The sequence below is a fragment of the Epinephelus fuscoguttatus genome, linkage group LG15 (genome assembly GCF_011397635.1).
Source record: "Epinephelus fuscoguttatus linkage group LG15, E.fuscoguttatus.final_Chr_v1".
Taxonomy (NCBI): domain Eukaryota; kingdom Metazoa; phylum Chordata; class Actinopteri; order Perciformes; family Serranidae; genus Epinephelus; species Epinephelus fuscoguttatus.
The window spans coordinates 25624849-25642454 of record NC_064766.1 but is presented as its reverse complement, the minus strand read 5'-3'; the positions used below and the strand labels follow the sequence as shown (position 1 = coordinate 25642454).

At 41.1% G+C, this 17606-nt stretch overlaps 1 protein-coding gene across 2 annotated transcripts in view; it reads right to left on the bottom strand.

Moving 5' to 3' along the window:
- LOC125901929 (TSC22 domain family protein 2-like) overlaps positions 1-17606 on the bottom strand; it is a 38092-nt gene that overhangs the window by 12665 nt on the left and 7821 nt on the right. Inside the window, exon 2 of one of the 2 annotated variants that reach the window (XM_049597954.1) lies at positions 4871-4945. The exons of the other annotated variant lie outside the window; for it this stretch is intronic. Within the exon in view, the coding sequence (XP_049453911.1) occupies positions 4871-4945 (75 nt within the window). The remainder of the gene's footprint in view (positions 1-4870; positions 4946-17606) is intronic. 2 annotated transcript variants of the gene reach the window in all.

The window sequence follows — 17606 nt, the reverse complement described above, 5'->3', positions numbered from 1 at the left end:
AAAATATGTATTTTATGTATCTAGATCTCAATTTTCTCTTTGAGGTCTGGGTTTGTGATGCAGATGTACAGGGATAGCTGACAGTGAAATCAACGTCACACCTACACATCGCATGTCAGAACGTCTTCTTCACACTCAGATGTGCATATATTTACTTTCATTTTATCCCAGACCTGCCAACTTCCGATATTTATGTTACAGTATATGACACAGCTGTGCACGTAGCGAGCAGTCAGCCTGCAGAGAATAAATGAGGAAGTGTGAAAGCATCAACCAAGCAGGCATCAAAACTGTTCCAAGAATGGCAGGACTCTGGTCCAATTACAGAGTGAGCGCTAGATGAGACAGTCTCATGAAGGATTTATTTTTGAAGTTTACATTTTTGCACAGGAGCAAGTATGATTGACAGGATAAGAGGCAAATTAAAGTAAAACTAAGTACACAAAAAGCTGAATATGGGTTATTCTGTTTCCACAATGATAGTCTTTTTTTCATGGAGGCAAAAACAAATTGATGTTGACCTAAATTTCATTTTAGGACCCAAAATTCAATAAATCACACCAATTTTGCTCATCACTGAGATATCAGTGGCTCAAATTTAGTACCATTTGAACATGAATATTTTGAGTTAAGTAATCTTTTAAATAAGACCAAGGGTCTACAGCCATGCTGGCAGGTCTGTGGTTTTCTGTTTCCACTGTGAAAAGTTGTGGATGGTACCAGTGGAACCGTTCCGTACCGTCCCCATTTTTGGTCCCCCCTCTGTTGGGGTACCTAGCATACAGATCTGTTACTAAAAGGTGGAGCTGTGAACACTGCAGTCTGTTGACTGGTCAATAGAGGACGGTCACTCTGCTCAGGGCTGAGCTGTGGCTGGTTTTGAGGCTCATGTAACCACTGTTCATACTGTGGAGAGTTTTATTTCTGTAACTATAAATGAAAGGATGTTTTGCTGCCTCTTACAGTAACTGGAGTCGGAGGAAAAATCAACTTAATTCACTGGGCCGACTGCTGGCGACTTTTAAGGTGGAACGTTAACTTGTAATGTTACTCAATGCATGAGTTGACAACGTGAAACATACATATACAGACATTTTTAGTAATAAATGGATCTTCAGAACACTATATATATGTTAATTTTGTCCAGATTATATGAACTGCATATATTCTAATCCTCACTTGGAGAAAAAAAGCGGAGCGTCGTTCCTGTAGGCTCCGGCAATACTAAACCCCTGAGCTTGCCTGAGAAGGACTAAATGCACAAACCCGCTATTTCTAAATATCCCATGGAGAGAGACTCTCACTGCAGCCTGTTTTATTTTGTTCTGAAAATGTCAGCATGCAGCCTCGTTCTGTGGACGATAAACGATGCGTACACTTCCATCTGTGTCACTGGTGATGAGGAAATACAGTGAGTGCTGGACGGAGCAGTGAGTGACAACAACCCCGCCCACATTTAGGAGTACTGTTTGTGGTGGAAACGCCAGGGTCTTGGTATCATTTCTGAAGGGTACTTTTAGTTCCAGGTACCATACCGAAAATGTTTGGTGGAAACGCGGCTTAAGACAATGACAACGATGTTGCTCCACAGCTGGAGGGGATGTAAATGAAAACATATTTAACATCATCACTCAGATGTGCCGATCATCTGCATACCCTAATTGAGACACTCCCCCTGGTGCAAAACTTTTATGTTTTATTATTCTTTTAATTTTGTATTTTCAGTTCACAGCACAAGAGCTGTTTTCAGTTTTATAGCTTGTTGTGACCTGTTGCCTTTTGGGAAAGTGTTTGTTCAGTGTAATACAGGGGAGCTGAAAGGGTTCCTTATTTCTAAAATGAAAATAGCTTACCAAAGTTGCCAGTGGGCAAAATGTTACCTCCGTCCCCAGCAAGAGGATTTTATCTCCCATTCACACTTGCACTACTGTCTGCTCAAAATAAATGAAAACAAAGTATCCTTATTTATTTGGGGTTTATTTATCTGCTGTACCTAACCATGATTTCTCTGTAGTGTTACACCCTAATATGTGCATTGTGTTAAAGTTCAAAAGATTTATGTACTGCACAGTTTTCTCTTTGAGAGAAAACATGGAGCCCAGATTGATGAGGAGAAAAGAATATAAAAGGAAAGACAGAACAGGATGACACATTACAAAAGGTGCCAGGAACATGTGCCAAGTGAGCCACGAGGATGACCATATGGGGGACTTTTATTTTGACAACACAGTCTTCAGCAATGCATCTCGCAAAGTTCTAATGTGCAGTCGATGGGGTTTTAAAAACAGAGTATAGATGAGACGAAGTAGTGAGTATAAAAGTGTGTCTGTATGTCGTTTCCTCTACATTGCAGGAAATGTGCTGTTGTACAGCTGTCATCAAGGTCATCAAGAATTCAATTTCCATATTGGGAGTTATAAACAACCACGAAAGGATCTGTTGGAAATGAAAGGTCAGTGTCTTCTTTTGCCGAAATGTCTGATGTGATCCCAAATAAACCTGAATAAAGTGGGCTGATTAAGGGTCAACACCAAAGGCCATCACCAAGATCTAGCAAACACACAGTCTCAAACAAAGCCCTGGTTAACTTTGCTTCCATGGAAACAAAAGCAGCCTTTGGCAGAGCAGCGTATCCACAACAGCAACACACAAAAAAAAGAAGTGAAGCATGGGGCTCATAACAATCTTACTATTCTTCTGCTGAGAGTAGAAATCACCTTAAATTTGGCAAATGGAGCGATCAAAACACTCAGAGTGGAAAGACGTAAAAATAGACATTGACTCTTAAAGTAATAAGACTACACACAACATGGCCATTTAGATAATGCCATCACTATGTCGATTTACCTGTTTGCATCTTTATCTAACAAAGGCAGCCAATGGACTGAAGTTACTGTGTGCATGTTTGTGTGTGTGTGAGTGTGTGTGCAGTTCCTTGGTGGCTGGTGATGGTGTGTCAGCTCTATATTTCTCTAAAAACAGTTTCATTTCCTGTCTCTCAGATATGGTTTCATGTGCTTCCCTTTTCATTTTGGTAAAAGGCCTCATAAAAACGATGAAGGCCTTCTCTCACAGCCACAGGGAAACAGAGTGTACAAACACAATGCCAGAGTCTAGTGTCAATTACCAGTTCAAGAGCTCAATGATGACTTTGAAACGCAGCTGTGATTAAAAGTCACTTGACAGAAACAGTGACACAGCGGAGAGAGTGTTGCACTGCAAACCAGGCCGTACGAAGACTGTTATTTCAGTCCTGTGTTACAGACAGCATGCACGCACTCTGCAGCTGCTGTCATCCGCTTGAAAGCAACACGCTGAGAATGTTAAAATGCTTTATTTCTAATAATAGAATCAATTTATTAGTTTGGGACATTCTCTGTAAAGTATAAAAACATTACTAAACAAATTACCCTCTGAGATCTTGGGACGATGAAACTATAATGAAATCTAATACTGTGAGCAGCGTGAGCAGTCAGATGATCAGACATGTTGTAAATAAACAGTTTACTTACTGGGAAATGAAAATTCACGTGTCTGTTTGAAACATCTGTTAGACTGCAGCACTACTTCCTGCTTCAATCATGATCAGGCTATCTGTAGTTAAAGGGATAGTCTTCAGGTACTTATCCATAGTCAGTGTATTACCTACAGTAGATGGCGGTCGGCACGCCCTTAGTTTGGAGAAGCAGGCAGAAGCACTGACACAAAAGCTAAGCAATGTATTGCGGTGGACAGGGGCAGCAGCAACACGTGCCGTAAGCGTGGGATCATTTTGAGAAGGTGAAGGACGAACCCAAGGTGATATGTAAACTCATCTTCACTGGTCGACTACAAACATGACGTATCATCTGAAACATGGAAGTAGCTACATGCCCATTAGGCCACAGCGTCATTAACAGGCGGCTCGCTCAGTGTGTGACGTGCACTTGTAGATAAAATATAGGCCTATATATTAATGAAGGTTCATTAGTACAGTTTTGTATTTCTCTGTAATGTAGCACAGTGTTAACAATGTTACTGATACTATTCTTTCTCACACCTTCAACTCAAACCATTCTGTTGCCCCGCCCAAAATATATAATTTGATAATTAAATTAACATTGTAAACATGCGGGCGAGTAGTCGACTGCTTGCCCTAAATGACGACTATTGGTTGACTAGGAAAATTCCTAGACGGGGGCAGCACTAGATTTTATTTCAAAGCACTTTGTAAATGGATTTCAAAAGGTGCCATATAAATAAAGTTTATTATTTCACCTACAATTAGCTAATATTGGTTGACATATCACCTTGAGCAATTTATATGTCAAAGTCTGAACCATGCCTTTGGTTCTTCCAGGAAACTGTGAAGGATATTTATTGTTTTCTGACATTTCATAGACGAAATGATTAAACGCTTAATTGAGAAAAAAATTATAATTTAGTGCTAAACATAATTAAGTTCAGCTGTAATTCAGCTTAACTTGTTTACAATCTGTTTAACAGTCTGCCCACATGTGTTGGTTGCCCTTTTGGATTTTGTCCTATTGTTTCTCTGCACCCCAAGATCTCAGCAATTACGCTGTAAGACAATAGAGATGGTGCCAAACTTGCGGCAGTAAACAAACCAGAATTTTTCAGTGACACCGATAATATATGCAATCACAGAGAGCGTCAGAGAAAGCAGCAGAGACAGAAGTTGTGGGAGAAATTACAGAGGGATGTAGATGTTGTTGAGAAGCCTGTTGGCCAATCCTGCGCTTGCTGCCAGGCTTTGTTTCCAAACTCAATCATGCACGTGGAGAAAGCAAAGCTCGCTGCTACTGAACACTGCACACATGTTGTTAAACTCTTGCACGTCTGTCCAGCCCATTCCAGTATAGTACTGTACCTATCACTGTGGGCCTTTGAGTCCCTTAATCTGCTGCCAGACTGGAAGGCCTGGTAGAAAGCCTTGGAGGGGTTCCTGTGTCAGCAACATTCAGGGGAAAAGAGAAGAGACAGAGATAGCCAAGAGTTGAAACAGTGAAAGTAGACGAAAGTTCTGATTCCTAGAAATGCTTCCTTGTGTAACTTCATACCGCCCCGCCCCGCCCCCCCGCCCCCCCCCCCCAGAAAACTCCTGCGCTCGTGAGTCGTTCGCAGGAGAAGAGGCTCTTAGCTTTCAATGAGACATATGAAACATTTAAACAGAGTAAAGCAAAGAGACTGAGGAAAAGGAGTCTTGACCTCGATGCAGGAATGTGTGTTCAGAGGTGGGACAGCTTCATAAACTTTAAGAGCCACCCTCAGGCCATTTGTCTACAGTGTGTTGGCCATCACTCATGCTCAGGTTGTTTTCCTAAACGCACACACACACAAAAATCAGCCACTCCCTCTGTTTTTCAGCTGAAATATTTAAATCCCTCTCAGTTGTTTCCTTGACAAATTGAAAAGCTTAAATTTGTTGACCTGTCATGTTATAACATTTAGCTTTAAAGGGACAGTTCACCCTAAAGTCAGTTATTTTTCCCTGTAGCTCTACTTTTCAGTCTACATTGTTTTGGTGGGAGTTGCTGAGTGTTGGAGATATCAGTCGTAGAGATGTCTGCCTTCTCTCCGATTTAATGGAACTAGATGGCACTCAGCTTGTGGAGCTCAAAGTGCCAAAAAAAGATGCATTTGAAAAACACAACATCAATGTCTCTACAGAAATCATGACCTGTTTACTCAAGATAATCCACAGACCTTGTTTTTGAGCAGCTTCATGTGGGATCTATTTTCTTTCTACCGAACTACACCTACCACGCGTCCTCCTCGGCTAAGCTGTAACGTTAGCTTGCTCGTTGGTGCTAGGTGAGCTAGCAGTAGATGCCAGCTTCCTTCTGAGTGGTGATGGGGTTGACGGGTGTAGTTCAGTAGAAAGAAAACAGTCCCTAGTAGAAATGTCAGTTTTGGTTAATTTAGCTTTTGATAGCCAAACACCTATTGACCAGTAACTAACCAGTTAATTAAAAAAAATAATTATAATAATGAGAAAAACAAGAGGATTTTTGTTTTCATCTGCCGATTCATTGATTCAGTGAGCTTTAGCAACACGCTTCAAAATGCTGTTCATTTTGAGGTGGTGAAATTTTAATGTTTCCTGCCCTAAATATCTTGCCTTTTATTTTATTTTCTGTTTGCTTTACTGAGAGACAGACAGCCAGCCACTACCCATGCAGAAACTTAGTGCTCACTCCCAACCCTCTGGTCTCAAAGCTAGCCTTTAGCCGCTCCGCTCTGCGAACTATACCTGGGTCCATGCCCCGGTTAGGTGGGACCTAGCTAGCAAGCAGTGCTCATTTGGTTATTACTGCTGCTGAAACATAGTGGCCCACTTTGCCCTCGGTAGCCTCAGTTAGTAAGCGACTCCATTTTGAGCTGCAAAACCCCTTTAGCATTATTAAATATGTTAGCACCACTAGCCGTGCTGACATTGCTAACGATGCTAACAGAGCTAATAGTGCTGATAATGCTAAAGGGGATTTGTGGCTTAAAATTGAGCCACTTACTCATGGGGGGGGGGCCAGAGGATGGCCACCATGTTTCCACACCAACGTTGTTGGGTCAGGACAGCGTTACTGCTGCTAGCTTAGCCGTGTGGTGTGCAGTGCAGTTAACTGAGCAGCAACATTAACGTAAAAAGTGACATGAGTAGCTGGTCAAAAATATTCTCTGTGGTTAACCAATTAACAGTTAGCCCATGACATCCTTAGTTTCTACATGAAACTGCTCACAACAAGGTCTGTGGATTATCTTGAGCAACCAGGTCATGATTTCTGGAAGAGACATTACTGTTGAGTTTTTCAAATGTATATTTTTGGCACTTTGAGCACCACAAGTGACATCTAGTTCCATTATACTGGAGAGAAGGCTGATATCTCTACTCCTGATATTAAAATCTATTTTGGCATGAACTGTCCCTTTAACATTACCTCCTCGATTCCTGGTGATTACCTAGTAAGTACACTGTGTTCTATGCCAATGGATGTATATTCGGGAAAGGGAAAGGAAATCCCCACTGTGACCCCTACATACACACACACACACACACACACACACACACACACACACACACTCATTTAATCTACTCCAGGCTTGTGCCTTTCAAAACTAACTGCGTCTCTCCCACATTCACACAAATGTAAATGCACACTGACAAGAGCATATGCACACAATACGCAACTGCACACACAGAGGAGCAAGCCAGGGCAGGCAGAGTTACACACACACACACACACACACACACACACACACACACACACATATACATAGACACATACATATACACAAACACACACACACACACACACACACACACACACACACACACAGGAATGAGGAGTTGATTTACAGCATGTGTGTGAATATTAGAGCAGCCAAGGCTCTTTTCCTAGAAATCCCTGGCACAAACTCCCTTTGTCACATTACCTCATGACCAAACACTCTCACAAACCTCCCCCTATGCTTCTGCTTAATTTTACTTTGCGGGCAGCGGCCCTAGAAAAACCTCCGCAGACACACACGTGTGGCAAGCACACACCTCCACAGAAAACCTCTTTTTTCTGAGCTAGAACTCAAGAGGTCTGTGTGAGCCAGCTATCGACTGAAATCATGGAGGTCAGATGACTTGGAGTCCAGCAACCTCTTCATGAATGAGGTAAGCACTGGAGGAGTCATCATTCCTTGTTTTCAAGTAGCGAACACTCGGCTCTCAATGGCTCTCTTTGTGAGTCTAAAATCTAACATGTCAATATCCATTTATGAAAGCCCCTCTTTGTAAAACGACTAGTCAATGTGTCGAACAATGGCGAAGCTGCCGTCTCCCCCATAAACCCTGAGTATGGGGTGTGAGGAGGACACAGAGTCAAGGGAGTGACCCACCAGATATGTCCACACAGAAGCTAAACCCTCTTTTCTTTTTCCACACCTCTCTTAAGACACAAAAGCAAACCTGACACAAAAACAACACTTGCACATGTTCAGACTTTCCCAAAACTGCCCCAAAGCAAAAGTATGACCTGGCAGCAGACTAAAATAACCTTTTGGGCACATTCTTGGCGGTTGATGTCACACATCTAGCTGGAGCACGACACATGGTTTTTCCTTCAATGTGCCTGTGCTGCAAACCAGCGGCCGTGTCAAAGGTTAAGTTTCACGGCGCTGAACCTCTTTAATAACCTCGCCCACTCAATGAGCACGAGACAACCCACAGTAGCCTTAAGTGATGAGCAGATGGGGGGTTGATTTCTGTCAGGAAGAATGTGCAAGTAAAACTGTGAGAAGAGAAAACAGGAGAGAGTGAAGAGTGAGAGGAAAGTACACAGAAAAAAGTATTACAGTAGAGTTTCACTTCTGTGTCTGGGCGTCATGCATTGGCTTGGAGAAAATCAAGCGCTACGATGGGTCGACTTGGGATGTTTCTTTTTTTGGCTTCAGGAACGATGCCAAGTCAAAAATCCAAAACAAACACAGTAATGCAAATGTGCTGCGAATAAAAAATGTGCTGCAGAAGGCCAAAACAAAAATATTAATAGCAAACACGCTGCAAATACAGAAATGATGGAAAGTCAAACACACAAACCCCAAAAACAAATGCAACAAAAAAAGCTGCATATCTAGTTAACGCAGCAGAAGTTCTACAGGCTTCTAGGGGGAGCACTGAGTGGGACAGCTTGATTTTTGACCAAAGACAGTGTGTCATAAATCCTTATTACTCTGAGGTGGCAATTTGTCCATAGTCTTTTTAAATATTATGAAGAAGCAACAGACTTGCATACTGTCATTCAGGTCAAACATCAAGCTGTTCCACTCAGCACTCCCCCTACAGGACTAGAGAGCTTTTGTTGTTAATTGGATGTGCAGTGTTTTTCTGTTGCATTTGTTTTTGTAGTTTGTGTATGTTTGTGTGACTTAACATCCATCTGTATTTGCAACATGCACGCTGTTGAGCGGCAACCTTCGCGGCTGAAAAATGAAGCCAACACGGAGGTGCCACAAACTGCAGTTCCTTTAATGGCCACTTGAGGCTGACACCAAAAGCGAGTCAATCCTTACAGACCCCCATGTTAAAATGCAGAAAATAAAGCAGAAATAAACATGTTTACAGTCTGGTAAAATAGCTTAATTTCCCCATTCGTAACAACTGTTTGTGGGGGTGAATTTTTATATAACTAGATTAAATGTTTTTAAGACTTCAAGTTATGCATAATTAAGGGTGTGGCCTCTTTGCATGACAGCTGGGTGCCTTTTTGACAAGTTGCTGCCACGGCCAAAACATTGGTTAGGTCACATAGTCATGGCGTAACCCCAGATTCACAGAGTGTAGGAGTTAGGGCTGGGCAATATGAAGATATTATATTGTTATCGAGATATGAGACTAATTTAGATATTGTTGTATCGTGATAAAGCATAAGTGGGTGTGTGTGTGTGTCCCCCCCCCCCCCCCCCAGTCATTATATCCACACTATATATATATTTTTTGAAAAAACAACACACGCAAAAAAAATAATAAAAGTCACCCATACAACTTTTTTGCATTAGAGAGGGTATTTGGTCAGAAATATTGTTATATTCAATTTGGTCTCCCAGTCCTAGTATTAATGAAGTGCTTTTAAGGAGAATCAAAAAATATCGAGATATACACCTTGTATCGTGATATAGTCGAAAAATATCGTGATATAATTTTCAGGACATATCGCGCAGCTCTAACAGGAGTAGCTTTAGCTGTCGCTATTTCAGTGTGTTTTCAGTTCATGAAAGTTAACTGTAACATTTTGGTCGCCTAAAAAATTCTGGTTCAGTTGTACTAAAAGACCCTCTAAGGAGTCAGATATTCAGTTTTTCTGGTAAGTACATTTGTTTTAATGGTTTTAAGCCTATTTTTTGCTAGCAAAATTAGCATTAGCATTATCACAGTAATAACCATAGATAAAAAGTATTGCAATGTTTTTGTGTGGCAATATCGTATCATTACACAGTGCCAAGTATCTTTTTTTTTATTATAAAAATGATTGAGTTTACAAATATAAATTCAACTTTAGATAGCCTATTAGACCCCAGATTCACAGAGTATAGGTGCAGCTGTAGCTTTTGCTATTTCAATGTGTTTTCAGTTCACTAAATTTAACTGTAACATTCTGGTCGCCTAAAAAAAGTCGTGTTCAACATTCAGCTGTACTAACAGACTCTCTAAGGAGTCAGATATTCAGTTTTTCTGGTGAGGACATTTGTTTTCATAGTTTTAAGCCTGTTTTTTGCTAGCAAAAATTAGCATTAGCATTATCACAGTATTAACCATAGCTGTAAATGCACCATGCTAACCAAGCTAACAGCTAGCATTAGGGTTATCTCCAGCCTCTCGTCCAAATATGGTCATTCCGGCTCCAAAAATCCAAGATGGCGACGGCCAAAATGCCAAACTTAAGGCATTAAAGCATTAATTTTGTACAGTCAGTGGATTTTGCAGCATGAATTTTTTTGGGCCATTAGAGGCCTCTGTACTTTAGTGTGCTTGGGCAAAGGAAAAAGGGCTGAGAGCTAACTAGCAAAGTGTGGATAGCAGTAGACGGACATGTAGAGTTACTGATGGTCGGGGGTGCAAAAGGGGGGAGGTTAGAGAATGGTGTTGAAAGCTCTCACTGTTGTAGCTCATGAGGCTTCAGGTTCTCTGCACCATCCATCCATCTGCCACAGAGCAAAAGTAGGTCAAAACTATTTAGATTCCAGCTGCCCTATGGGAGTTTCTTTCAGCAGGTTCTGGGTTGTAGATGAGGGAGATGGCGCACAGGGTGGACCCAGAGCCATTGTATGATTACAGCATGGCCTCCAGAGGACACAGGAGCTTTGGATGGTGACAGCTCACTAGCATAGGTTAGTGACAGGACACCCAGAAATGTTATCTTCGTGACGACCGTAGGGATCTAGTTCAACTTTCTGATGCTGGGCCACAGTTCCCCATAAAAGTCCCTTCTGCCAGGGTAGTTTCGAGGTACTTCCAGGAACCATTGGTGTGGAAACTGGTCAAACATTAGCTGCTTTGTGTACAGAGAGCTGTCGGGCTACAGGCGAGCACTGTTCGTAGCATAAAAGGATTTTTATTGATATTTTTTATAACAGGATTTCTGTTTTAACAGAAAAGTGAACAGTTAAGATGCCAACTTCCCAAAACTGAAAAACTAGAGATAATGAGAGAAACTGTGTGAGTAGGACAGGAAGTGAGACACACTAAACTGAAACTTAAAGCTTATTTTGTAATTCTATCATTGCCATGATGTATCAAAGGGGATCTCCAGCAATTTTATATCAAAGTGGGTTTATAGTACGCCCTAAAAAAATATAAAGATAGTTAAGGGTTTTTGTGATAAAATATATATATATATATATATATATACAGTACAGGCCAAAAGTTTGGACACACCTTCTCATTCAATGCGTTTTCTTTATTTTCATGACTATTTACATTGTAGATTCTCACTGAAGGCATCAAAACTATGAATGAACACATGTGGAGTTATGTACTTAACAAAAAAAGGTGAAATAACTGAAAACATGTTTTATATTCTAGTTTCTTCAAAATAGCCACCCTTTGCTCTGATTACTGCTTTGCACACTCTTGGCATTCTCTCCATGAGCTTCAAGAGGTAGTCACCTGAAATGGTTTCCACTTCACAGGTGTGCCTTATCAGGGTTAATTAGTGGAATTTCTTGCTTTATCAATGGGGTTGGGACCATCAGTTGTGTTGTGCAGAAGTCAGGGTAATACACAGCCGACAGCCCTATTGGACAACTGTTAAAATTCATATTATGGCAAGAACCAATCAGCTAACTAAAGAAAAACGAGTGGCCATCATTACTTTAAGAAATGAAGGTCAGTCCGGAAAATTGCAAAAACTTTAAATGTGTCCCCAAGTGGAGTCGCAAAAACCATCAAGCGCTACAACGAAACTGGCACACATGAGGACCGACCCAGGAAAGGAAGACAAAGAGTCACCTCTGCTTCTGAGGATAAGTTCATCCGAGTCACCAGCCTCAGAAATCGCAAGTTAACAGCAGCTCAGATCAGAGACCAGATGAATGCCACACAGAGTTCTAGCAGCAGACCCATCTCTAGAACAACTGTTAAGAGGAGACTGCGCGAATCAGACCTTCATGGTCAAATAGCTGCTAGGAAACCACTGCTAAGGAGAGGCAACAAGCAGAAGAGATTTGTTTGGGCCAAGAAACACAAGGAATGGACATTAGACCAGTGGAAATCTGTGCTTTGGTCTGATGAGTCCAAATTTGAGATCTTTGGTTCCAACCGCCGTGTCTTTGTGAGACGCAGAAAAGGTGAACGGATGGATTCCACATGCCTGGTTCCCACTGTGAAGCATGGAGGAGGAGGTGTGATGGTGTGGGGGTGTTTTGCTGGTGACACTGTTGGGGATTTATTCAAAATTGAAGGCACACTGAACCAGCATGGCTACCACAGCATCCTGCAGCGACATGCCATCCCATCCGGTTTGCGTTTAGTTGGACGATCATTTATTTTTCAACAGGACAATGACCCCAAACACACCTCCAGGCTGTGTAAGGGCTATTTGACCAAGAAGGAGAGTGATGGAGTGCTGCGGCAGATGACCTGGCCTCCACAGTCACTGGACCTGAACCCAATCGAGATGGTTTGGGGTGAGCTGGACCGCAGAGTGAAGGCAAAGGGGCCAACAAGTGCTAAACACCTCTGGGAACTCCTTCAAGACTGTTGGAAAACCATTTCAGGTGACTACCTCTTGAAGCTCATGGAGAGAATGCCAAGAGTGTGCAAAGCAGTAATCAGAGCAAAGGGTGGCTATTTTGAAGAAACTAGAATATAAAACATGTTTTCAGTTATTTCACCTTTTTTTGTTAAGTACATAACTCCACATGTGTTCATTCATAGTTTTGATGCCTTCAGTGAGAATCTACAATGTAAATAGTCATGAAAATAAAGAAAACGCATTGAATGAGAAGGTGTTTCCAAACTTTTGGCCTGTACTGTGTATACATATATATATATATATATATATATATATATATAATAATTAAATTATATATTATATTATTAATTGTATTAATCTAAGAACACAGAATTACAACAAAATAACTGAAATAGTTTTACATGTCAACCAACAGTTTGCCTTCAAATATTCAGTAAAAAGTAAACAAAAATTATTATATATATATATCAATAGTTCAACATAGGGCTGGGCGATAAAACGACTGTGTACGATATACCAATATATTTTCAAGCAAGATATACATTTAGACAACACCATTTATATCGATATAGGGTCAAGTTGCGTTACATGATGCATACCAGTGTGCATCTCTCCTCTCTCACACTCTCCGCACAGCCCGCCCCACTCACTCACAAGTTATCCAGCAACACTTTTTAGAGACGTAACCTGACATGCACGTTCCAGAAATGTAATGTGTCACAGTGACGCAGACCTCCAATATGTTTCTGTTAGCTGAAACCATTTCCCTCAGTGGAAATGAAGCTTTTATTTACTTTAATTTCACAGATAAGAAACGATAAATTGTGACAAGACAATAAAGCCTCCACAAAAATAGCATTTTAAGTCTTGTATGTGATTTATCCTGGCTTCATATGACTAGAGGAAAAGTCCACTAGCTGCTAGGCTAATTTATACAATGTAAAATGCCATAGGCTTGTGCTAAAAACATTAGCATGTTGTATTTGTGGGGAAAATGTGTCCAGATAAAGAAAAGTGCTTTGTCAGTGAATGCTGCGAGTTATAATGAAGCTGATTTGTGTACTTGAGTTTGAAACTGTCTCTATTAAGCCATGTTTAATGTGTGTTTTAGGTGACTTGCAACTAAAAAAAATGTAGCCCATTTCGTACAAAATATCGAGATATATATCGTGTATCACCAGTCTACCTGTAAATACTGAGATATGGATTAGTCTATATCGCTCAGCCCTAGCTGAACAAAATAAAATCTACAACAAATTAAAAATGTAAACAGGTCCCAAATACAAAATAAATGTACCATGGGATCTGTTTAAATCAACAGGTGATTTTCTTCTCTTTTAGCAAAATCCTAAATGATTGACTTGTGTCACCCTTAAAGCTATTTTAGAAATAGTTAGCTGACCCATCAAATAAGGAATCTGAGGACATAAATTTGCATTTATATATATTAAATAAAAAAAAAATTAATAAAAAAAAATTCAAAATAATATACCATAAAAATAATTGCCTTTCTGCCCAGCTGGTGAAAAACCAGAGGTATCAAACAGCTAAAAAGTGAGTCTTGGTAATCCTTCAAGTTACTCAAGTACCACTTTCCAAAACAAGATAACAAGCACATTCTCAGCAGAGCTTATCTGCAGCACAGTACAGCACATCCCCGGTTAAACAAGCCATTAAAACCTTGGACTGGGTCGGTGACGTTTCTCTGCTTGTCAGAACAATGGAGGGGCCTCCATACCTGGGGGTGGGGTGGAGGTGATGACTGAAGCAAAGCCTACAGACATACTGACTAGTTAACGTCGGCCCCACCAGAACAATACATCTTTCTTTTTGAAAATAGCTCTGAGGGAGAGGAGAGAAGGCAGGGTGACTTGTGTACACAGAAACACATAAAGACACGGCCAGTTCACGGCAGGAGTGGAACATTATTACAGTATTGCTCAATACACAAGGTGCCATTTTATTAGCTTTAATACAGCAGCACTGCAATAATTATTTGCTTTTAAAAGATTATAATGGTCAGTTTTTGTTCACTGTTTTAGAGAGGTGTTACTTTTTGGAGCGCTGTTGAACAGTGCTGCATTTTACTGAGGAATATTGGAAACAGGGCGGCCCGACAATCGCGATTATTTTTGGTCAATACTGAGATCATGATAATTTAACATGCTTACTCATTAACTTTGGAAACATTGTGTATTTAATGAACTTTAATAAATACAAATATAGTTTAACTGTAGGTGGCTCATCAGCCATTTTTTTTTTACTGAAACACTTAAGACAGTGATATACTGGCATATTGTCAATAAGACTGTCAGTCATGCTCTGTGAGATGCTTGCACTCGTTTACAGAGCAGACACAATGGACTAAAATGCACACGTAAAGACACACTGTAGCAGGGCTCAGGCACTTTGGCCATATGCTTTAATTCGGTATTCTGAATAGCTCAATAGGCTGCACCTGCAATAGTCGAGGTGGTCGGCAGATATTTTTTGGCATAAAGTCACTATAGGGTCTGAAAAGTTGCTAAATCTAGCAACAAAGTCACCAAGTCAGCAACACTGAGCGCACCATGGAAAGGAAAGGGGTAAGGGTGGGGGAAAAATTGATACAGCATAGTATCAGGATATTTTTGTGTGGCAATATTATAACATAACGGAGTGCCATGCATCTATTTTTGGCCTAAAAAAGTATTGCTCAGCATTGGGTTTTACTAAAAGACCATCTAAGGAGTGCGACATTCAGTTTTTCCCATAAGTAAATTTGTTTCAATGGTTTTAATGTCATAATGTTTTAATGGTTCTCCACATGGCTGACAGGTTTTTTAAAATGGTGGTTGCTGGTGCAGCATTGGCTGTGTTCGACCAAGCAACTTACACTTATGTCACTCATGGTTCCTCTTGCGCTAGGAGAGTACCTACTCTGAGATAGGAGCTAAGAATGTCTTTCAAAATGGTGTTCTAAGGGTGCTTTCAGACCTAGAGTTGTCTTGCTTTGGTCTGAATCAGGGACTAATTCTGTCACAAAGTTGTATAATTGTCTAGAGTTGGTTTGTGTTCTCACGTTGTTGCTCTTGATTGGTTGATTTTAGCGCTGCTCATCGTGGACTATATCGCTGTCATTGTTCATTTTAGTCAAACCATACAGTTTGAAAACGAGGCGCAGCTCCAACTAGAAAACAATGTTTTGATGCATTGGATGTGCTGAATGTGCATATTAAGGCAGTACAGGAGGAGGTGCACATTAATAATCCTCCAGGACTGTAACATGCTCATGTTTAACCCAAACAATGTGTCATGTGACTGCAGTTGGTTCAGATCCAGGTCGAAACACGTTCTCACCACAAACGAACCGCACTGGTTTGTTTGTTACCAGACTGAGACCACGTCTTCAAGAAGGTCTCGATTGTCTGGCTGTTTTGGTGCGCACAGAAGAATAAATGCTGTGTTCACACCTGCTCAAATGAACCACAATAAGGGGGCAAACGAACTTGAGTTCAATGGAACCGAACCAAACAGGCCATGTGTGAAAGCACCCGAAGAATTATGATTGTTCCTACTCTGCGTTCAAACAGGGTGGTGTTTAACGTGTTAATGAAAGAGTCCATATGAATGCCCCCCTGCTGTGGTATTCAAGACTGTGTAAGCTGAAATTTTCTGAGAGCTCAGAGTTCATGAGTTCATGCTCATGACTTTCCATGTCGTAAACACAAGCTCACAAGTTCCATTTGGTGTGGGCACAACAAAAACAGGGGTTCTCAGAACTGAGTCCCAGAACTATGAAAAAGTTCCTCTAAAAACTCCTTTGTCTTCATAATCTTTGGAAGCAAAAACTGTAATTGAAAATAAAACTCTACTGATTGCCCAGCCCTAATTAGAAACACTTTTTAATGCAGTTTCAAAAAAATACTTAACGTTACAGAGTGACCACTTACAGGTGACTGTATGGCTTGTTTAAAGAGGAGATATGGTGCTGGACAGCTAAAAAAAGGTGCAGTATTCCAGCATGGCGTCCAGGTTTAGAACTCTATTACGGAGGCCATAGATGTCCTACAGAAAAAATGTGAGTATTTCTACCTCTGTGAGGCACTCTTGATAAAATGTGCCCACCAAATGTCATATGATATGACCAGAGAGCCCCAGTGCGGAAGCAGCGAGAGAGCTGAGGAATATTAAATGAATAGAAGGTGGAGAGCAGTATGAGAGACTGTGACTGAAAACAGGATACAGCAGTAAACCAGAGGTCAGGGAGGGGAGGGAAAGACCCTGTGCTGCATGTTGTCTCTCTGTGTCACTCTCTCACACATACACCCACACTTCTTCCACTATGACTTAAAAGGAGCGAGCTGTTAATGGCAAATTCGTCAAAAAAGTAAAGCCTCAGTTCCTCTCTGAGTCCCCCTGCCTCCACCCCCTACGTGGTGTACACACACACACAAGCACACACTGAGTCGGCCCATCCCCTCTTACAGACACACCCCTCGTCCACCCCCACACACACACAGTCTCTCGATTCATGTTGGCTCCGCTGCATCCCTCCCCTCTCTGACCTCCTCAGTCCAATTTTACATAAGCTCCCATTACTCCAGGACAATAAGCCATACCTCCCCAGCATGGGTTCAGTTACACACAGACTACAGATGCAATGCATTTATGCAAATGATCCCGCAAAATAGAAGCAAACTCCTCCGTGAGTGCAACAAAGACGTTAAGACAATCCACCAGTGTTATTTTACGCCTTCAGTTGTTGAAGCCATCTGGGAGACATTAAGCTGAGCGAATCATATTCTAAGTATGAGAACAACATCAAATCTGTAGTCTATCTCTCCACTGTTTTGCTTTAATTACTTGCAGGGAAAACTACAGGGTGGA